This window comes from Gossypium arboreum, chromosome 7 (genome assembly GCF_025698485.1).
Source record: "Gossypium arboreum isolate Shixiya-1 chromosome 7, ASM2569848v2, whole genome shotgun sequence".
Classification (NCBI taxonomy): domain Eukaryota; kingdom Viridiplantae; phylum Streptophyta; class Magnoliopsida; order Malvales; family Malvaceae; genus Gossypium; species Gossypium arboreum.
Window position 1 is genome coordinate 94744960 of NC_069076.1, and position 7570 is coordinate 94752529.

The 7570-nt window shown below is 29.3% G+C and overlaps 1 protein-coding gene across 1 annotated transcript; it reads left to right on the forward strand.

Annotated features, from left to right (window-relative positions):
- Positions 1-3079: 3079 nt before the first annotated feature.
- On the forward strand, positions 3080-4872 carry LOC108468168 (protein PIN-LIKES 2-like). Its single transcript, XM_017769047.2, has one exon. It carries the CDS (start codon positions 3318-3320, stop codon positions 4668-4670), a length of 1353 nt encoding a protein of 450 aa, XP_017624536.1. The 5' UTR covers positions 3080-3317; the 3' UTR covers positions 4671-4872.
- The last annotated feature ends 2698 nt before the right edge of the window (positions 4873-7570 follow it).

Sequence of the window (7570 nt, forward strand, 5' to 3'; positions counted from 1 at the left end):
TGCTTTTACCCAAATCAAACCTTTCGTAATTATTCCCCTATCTTGTCTCTCCCCCTTCTCCCCTAAACCATACACTGTTCATCGCAAGTGCTCTTCTAAATTGAGCTCTTAGTGATAGATCCCACCCCATCTCAGTTAGTTTAAACCCTAGATCCATCTTCGCTTGACAAAAAAAAATCGTTATGACCTAGTCGACCACAAAAGAGATATAATAAAGTTAATCATTCATAAGTAAAGATGACATACGAGCAAACCTCAGATGAAACTACAATCTTCTTCTTCCTTCTCAAAGGACACCTCACATCCATCTATATCCTCATACAAAGATGATTTCGCACCCCTTTACCTAGATTTATGCCATCATAATATAAGAACTTATCAATGAAGTCCCCCATTTGTTTGCCAGCACCTCAAAGAAATAACCCGAAGGCACACTATGAATTTGAATCCAGAACTTTGCAAAGACTAAAGGCACCTTCAGCAAATCCTCTCCCTCCCCCAAATGATGAACAAACATTAAATGACTGTTAAAAGTCCATGGAGATCCTTTCAACACCCTCTCTAGATCCATCTTATGAAAAAATCTAAACAAAAATCTTTTTTCACCCAAATTTGAAATTTGAACCCCTTTAATTGGATGCCAGAGATTTTCTATTGTGCTTCTCATCGCTAGAAAGTGTATAACACTTGTTGTTAAAAAACACCCTACCAAACAAAATTCCTCTTCCTTAGAAACTGGATATCGCCCTCTCTGCACCTGAACAACTTCCTCTTCCTCATCATCCAATGATAATGCAGCAAAACCTCTTTCCATTCCCCTATTTTGCCCATACAAAACATCCTTAAGTTTAAAGAAATCAAGCGATTAATCTTGACGATGTCACCTAAAAAAAACTTAAAAAAATCACAAAAACATACTGAAACCCTAAAGAAAACAATAACCTACTAGACACAACAGATAGAGACGTGAAAGGAGAGCAGACTCCTAACAACTTAAAAGAAATACTTATATTTCAGCTTTTTATTTCTTAAAAAAAATTTAAAATTGTATCTAAACAACTCAAATATGCGAAAATTTTCTAAGAGTTAGAAAACTTAATAAATAATTAAATTATTAATGGTTATTCAACGCTTAATGTTACAGTGGTTGACACCTATGACTATTTATAGCAAAAAATTTGTCAGAGTGCTAAGCAACAAATAATTAAATTATTAATTGACTTAATTTATTAATTCCTTTTCTTATTTTCCTAAAAGGTAACATGAACTTATCCAAGTCAGACTAATTAATTATAGTGATTTGACTTTTTTAATTTGGACGATAGGAATTTTTTTTAATTATCAATGATTTTGACAGCTTACCTTAATTCAGGTTGTATATATAAATAATAGATAAAAGTTATCAAAACTAAAAAAAAATTTAAGTTGCAATTTTTTTTATATTTAAACTTTTAAAATGTATTAAAAGATTCTTAATTTTTTAAAATTAAGTTTCTGTAATTTTTGCACTACAATTTTATACTTGAACTTTCAAAATATATAAAAAATGTCTTCAAAAAAAGCAATAAACCCATTTTTTTACAATCAATTAGGTACTTGAATTGCTCTTAATTTTTTCAATTAAACCCATCATATGTCACAACCACAACATAACATGTGGTAAAAAAGATAAAAATAAAAATAAATAAAATTATAAAAATATTAAATTTTAATAAAAATATTTAAAATAGTAAAAAATATACAAAATATACAAAATATATAAAAAATATAAAATTTTATAAAGTAGTAAAAATATAAAATGTAAAGAAATATAAAATTTATAAAAAAATTATAAAATTATGTACTAAAAAAGCATTTTATAATTTTTCTATAAATTTTATTTATTTTATTTTATCATTTTTGTCATATGTCACGCTATATTGGAACACATGATGGCTTTAACTAAAAAAATGGGGGTCATTAACGTTGATGAACGGTTAAAGTTAATGGCTAAAGGACCTTTTTGATGCATTTTATAAAAAATTCTAAATTTTTTAATATTTTTTATAATTTTTATTGATTTTTATTTTTATTATTTTATCACATGTGACGCTTTGATTGTGACACGTAGTGACTTTAACTAAAAAATAATTAGAAGTAGTTAAATTTAATAGTCAACTGTTAAAGTTAATGGTTAAAGAGCTTTTTTGATGCATTTGACAAATCAAGTTTTCAATTGAGTAAAAAAAAAAATCAAAGGCTTAATTGCTTTTTTTTTTTGAAAAAGTTTGAGGGCCTTTTTGATGTATTTTGAAAGTACAAGTACTCAATTGAGTGCAAAAAAAAATCAGGGGCTTAATTATTTTTTTTAAAATTTAAGAGTTTTTTTGATACATTTTAAAAATACAAGTACGCAATTGAATAAAAAACCAAAAAATTAATTACTTTCTTTTAAAAAAAATTAAAACCTAAATAATAATACGCATACGTTATTTTAGATATGAATTTTCTTTTTTATATGATGTTTTGTCATATGTCATAATACCTGATCCAATTAAATTTTAAGATGTAATTAAATTTTGAAAATTTATATTTGGTGTTTTAGATCAGATTATATTTTAGAACTGGATAATTTTTATCTATTGTTTAGATCTGAATTCTTTTATATTTTTATTACATGGAATTAAGTGTTTTTACCATTGATATATTGATATGGAAAACATAAACTGTCCTCCCAATAAAAATTAAAATGTATAATGATAAATGATGGATTAATATATTTATTATAATCTTAAAATTATTTTTAAAATAAAAATAGTTTTAAATTATCTTCTATTAATTTAAAAGCAAAAATGATTATTTATAATCGTTGAATTTAAATTAGACCAAAGAAAACAATTATGCCAAATTACAAGTGACAAAATTTTATAGACAGATAGGTTTAATACCTCTTTTTTTTTTTTTTGTCGCTCAAAGCACAGAATTAATTTATGTTAATATTTTATAATTAAATTTAAAGAAAAATTATTTATAATCATCAAGACACGTACGGTCATCTTAAATGGTAACACCTCTCAATCTGCATCTTAATTATCTACCATGTACTGTACAGAAATAAAGAGATAACCTATAACACTTCAACAACCTCAATAATTGTCTTCTTTTTTTTCATTAAAAAAAAAAACCAACTCAATTATTCTCATGTTCAATCACAATTTCATCCTCTCTCTTTTTTGTGGTCTGAATCTGATCATCTCTCTATTTTATCTGATAACCCCTTTTTCTTTTCCTTCATTGTTGAAGTAGAGCTTGATTGTTGCAGTTTCTTGCAAGAAAAAATGGAGCTTTGGGACAAAAACATGAAGACAACAGAGGTTGTATTTGAAGCAGTTTTGCCTGTACTGAAACTCCTTTCAATGGCTTTAATAGGATTACTTCTTTCCCATCCAAAAATCCAAATGATTCCAAAGCCTACACTTAGGCTTTTGAGCAAACTTGTTTTCTTTTTGTTTTGGCCTTGTTTGATATTCACTCACCTTGGTCCAGTTATTAGTGTTAAAAAATTCATTCAATGGTGGTTTGTTCCAATTAATGTGGTCATTAGTACCGCCGTCGGTTCGGTATTGGGTTTTTTCGTGGCGTTAATTTGCCGGCCGCCACCGGAATTCTTTCGGCTAACTGTGATAATGACAGCGTTCGGGAACACCGGAAACATTCCCCTTGCGGTAGTTTCATCAGTGTGTCATAATGAAGATAATCCTTTTGGTGGTACATGTTATGATGGGATTGCATATGCTGGTTTCTCGCAATGGGTTTCGGTGGTTCTTGTTTACACTCTTATTTATCATATGATGGAACCGCCATTGGAGTACTACGAGGTTATCGAGGAAGGAACCGAAATCGAGGAACTAACCGATTTGCCTACGAGGAATGAAAATGATCTTAGTACTCCACTTCTTATCGAAGCAGAATGGACCGGAATCGAGGACCAACGGACCGAACATTGCCAAACACCATTAGTAGCAACTATTTTCAATAGCATCTCTGATGTGTCACAATCCAATATCCCGGATATCGAATCGATTCGAGAAGAAATGCCGAGTAGCCCCAGGTCATATGGGTGTTTGGCTGAGCCTAAAGTAGTTAGAAAGATTAGAATCGTCGTGGAACGTACGCCTATCAATCAAATTCTTCAACCTCCATTGATTGCTACCGTGTTAGCCATTGTTATCGGGATCATCCCACAGATAAAAGCTACGATTTTTGGTTCCGATGCTCCGTTGGATTTCATCACGGACAGCCTTGCTATGATCTCCGACGGAATGGTACCCGCTGTTATGCTTGTGCTAGGAGGAATGTTATGGGAAGGACCGAACGAGTCGAAGCTCGGGCTTCGAACAACAATTGGGATCGTTGTCGCTCGGCTTTTGATACTTCCATTGGCTGGGATCGGGATAATCTATTTGGCCGACAAATGGAATTGTTTGATTGCCGATGATTCGATGTACAGATTTGTTCTATTGATGCAATATGCAACGCCGAGTGCCATATTGCTTGGTGCCATTGCGAGCCTGAGGGGGTATGCAGTGGGGGAAGCTTCGGCTCTTTTATTTTGGCAGCATGTGTTTGGTTTGGTCTCTATTTCAGTGTATATATTCATCTATTTCAAGTTGCTGGTTAATCTTTTCTAAGGTAGTTCCTATATTTAAAAATTATACCTTCATATTCATGTAAATCATGTATTTTTGCCGAGTTGAGAGCTTAGCTTCCCCACCCCTGCTTTTCTCTACTTTTATCTACTTCGAAAACAGGTTTCGAGGTTGAAGTTTTTCTTTTCGGGGAATAATGTAAAATTTTGGTAATTAGATACGCTTATCTTTTTGTTCACGTTAATTCTACAATTTCATAATTTCTTTTTAGTTTAGTTGTTAAACATGAATTATAATTCATGGGAATTTTGTTTTTTTTTATGACAGTAACATATGTTCTTTTCGGTAATTTAATTAATGTTATATATATTGGAGAATATATACAATAATGAACAATTCATTCATAAATTCAATACAGATAATATATTAAATATAAAAATTCATAATTTAGTATCTATCTAATTATTAATCAATAACTATAGACACCTAATTAAAAACTCCTTAGGAAAATCCCATACCATTAAAAGTTCTTCCTTTTTTTATTAGCATTAATTTTCTTTTGGGAATTCTTTTTAATAAAGAGGTTTTGAGAGTAGATTTTATCATGATTTAAATTATTCGTTTAAGTTTGAAGGTTGTTTGAAAAATAGGAAGATTTAGAGAAAATGGGTTTGGGCAAAAAATAAGGTCTATTTTTTAAATGGGCCGAGCTTTGGGTAAAGTTTTTTTTTTTTCGCCCAAACCAACCTAAACTTAATTTTTTATTATAGTTGTTTTGCTGTCATTTTTCTATTATCTTCTACTATTTTATTGTTATTGTTTGGATATTATCTAACTCTAGTTTTGTTGTTAATTTTCCTACTATTTTAGAGGCATTTACTTGTTAAATTTTAACTATCTTAGTATTATTTGAGTATAATTTTTTAAAAAAATGTATTCTCAATCTATTAGGAAACATTTATTTTAATGTTTTTAATATATTTGATATATCATAATTTTTAAACTTGTTTTATATAAAAATAATAATCTAAAAAATTTAATACTGGTAGTCGATTCAAGCTCGGGTTTAGCATTTTTAATCTGGGTCGACCTTGGGTAGAATTTTAGGTCCATTTTTGAGTTGGGCTGAGCTCGAATCTAGAAAATGGCGTAAAATTTTTACACCAACTCAACCCGAATCAGCCTGTCTCGACCCATAATTAGGTCTAATTGAGAATTTGATAATTCTTTTTTGAATTTTATTTTGTGTAAAATATGTTTGGGATTTCTCTAAATTTATTTTAATTTAAAGTTTTTTATATACGAATTTTGTCCGAACTCCAAAATATTCAATTATCAATTGACAGGACTTATACTTGTAACATAAAAATATATATATAGGGTAAATTATACTAGTAGTCACCAAATTATTACTAAATATCTTTTTTGGTCATCTAATTATTAGTAAATTTCTTTTTTACTCACTCAACTATAAAAAAGTTACAAAATAGTCATCCAACTATTTAATTGTCTTTTTTGGTCACAACTTGGTTAACCGTGGTAGCTTTTAAAATTAACGTAATAGCAACTTTAACCCTTAATATTTATACATTGTGTCAATTTAGTCTTGATTTTAAAAAAATATAACCCTCAACTTTGGTCCTTTTTGCAATTTTGCTTTTCTTGGTTACCCTTTCATCTAAAAAAGTTAAAAAAAAAATTTATTAGCTAAATTTGGTTGAAGATATACAAAAATAAAAACACACAAAGATCCAAGATAATTTTTTTTATCTCTTTTTCTTTCTTTTAGAATTAATCCCCAATGTCACAGTAAAAAACAAAACTGCAAAAAAAAAAAAAAAAGAAGAAGAAGCAAATTACACAATGTGTAAATGTTGATGGTTAATTTTTTTAGAATCAAGACGAAATTGATATAATTTTTAAATGTTGAGAGTTAAAGTTGCTATTATGCCAATTTTTAAAAATTGTCGCTATTAGCTAGCTAGTGACTAAAAAAGACAAAATTGCATAGTTAGTGACTATTTTGTAACTTTCCATAGTTAGGTGACCAAAAAAAGAAATTTCCTAATAGTTGAGTGAGCATTTTGTAACTTTTCATAATTTAGAGACAAAAAAAGAAATTTACAAATAACTAGGTGGGTACTAACGTAGTTTGCCTTAAAATATATTAGCATCAATTTTATACAAAGCATATTTCAACCAACTATTAAGATTGTCGCGTTTGATGTTGTCCCATATTATGATTCTAATGGAATGTGATTGTTGGGAATGTGATTGCTATGAAAGTTACTTTACAATGTTTGGTATACATTGGAAGGCATTGATTAGATTATCAAGAAAGTTACATTATGTAACACCTCCTACCCGTATCCATTGCTGGAATAGGGTACGAGGCATTACCGGAGTTTATTGAACATTTTCAGATAATTCCGAATCATTTATTATTCATATATTTGAAAATAGTCATAACGTCCTTCAATTAGGCCCTCGAAGCCCAAAACATACATTAAACATTCAATTCGCATTCATGTCACATAAATATACAATTCAAACATTCAGTAATTCAATCCAAATTGCACGAACTTACTTCGTTGGTTGTTCGTGTTTATAATTTCACTAATCCGAAAATTTTTCTTTTCCACGTTCAATTCTCATATTTGAGCCGCCCGGATCTTTATAAATAAATTTGATCATCATTTTTATTTATTTTATATTCTGATACGTTCAATTAATGCTCTAGGCAAGATTGCCACTTTACCCTTGAACTTTTGATTAATGACAATTTCATCCTTAGGCTCAGAAAAATAAATTTCTTGTAATTTAATCCTTGTTTCGAGCCTAATTATTCTTATATATTGATAACAGCCCATGAATTCTATAAAATAACAAAATTTTCCATAATTTCAACATTTTTCAATTTAATTCCTAAAACATGTTTTCAC

Excerpts from the sequence above, each read along its gene's own strand:
- LOC108468168 (XM_017769047.2), top strand. The coding sequence starts at position 3,318 with ATGGAGCTTTGGGACAAAAACATGAAGACAACAGAGGTTGTATTTGAA.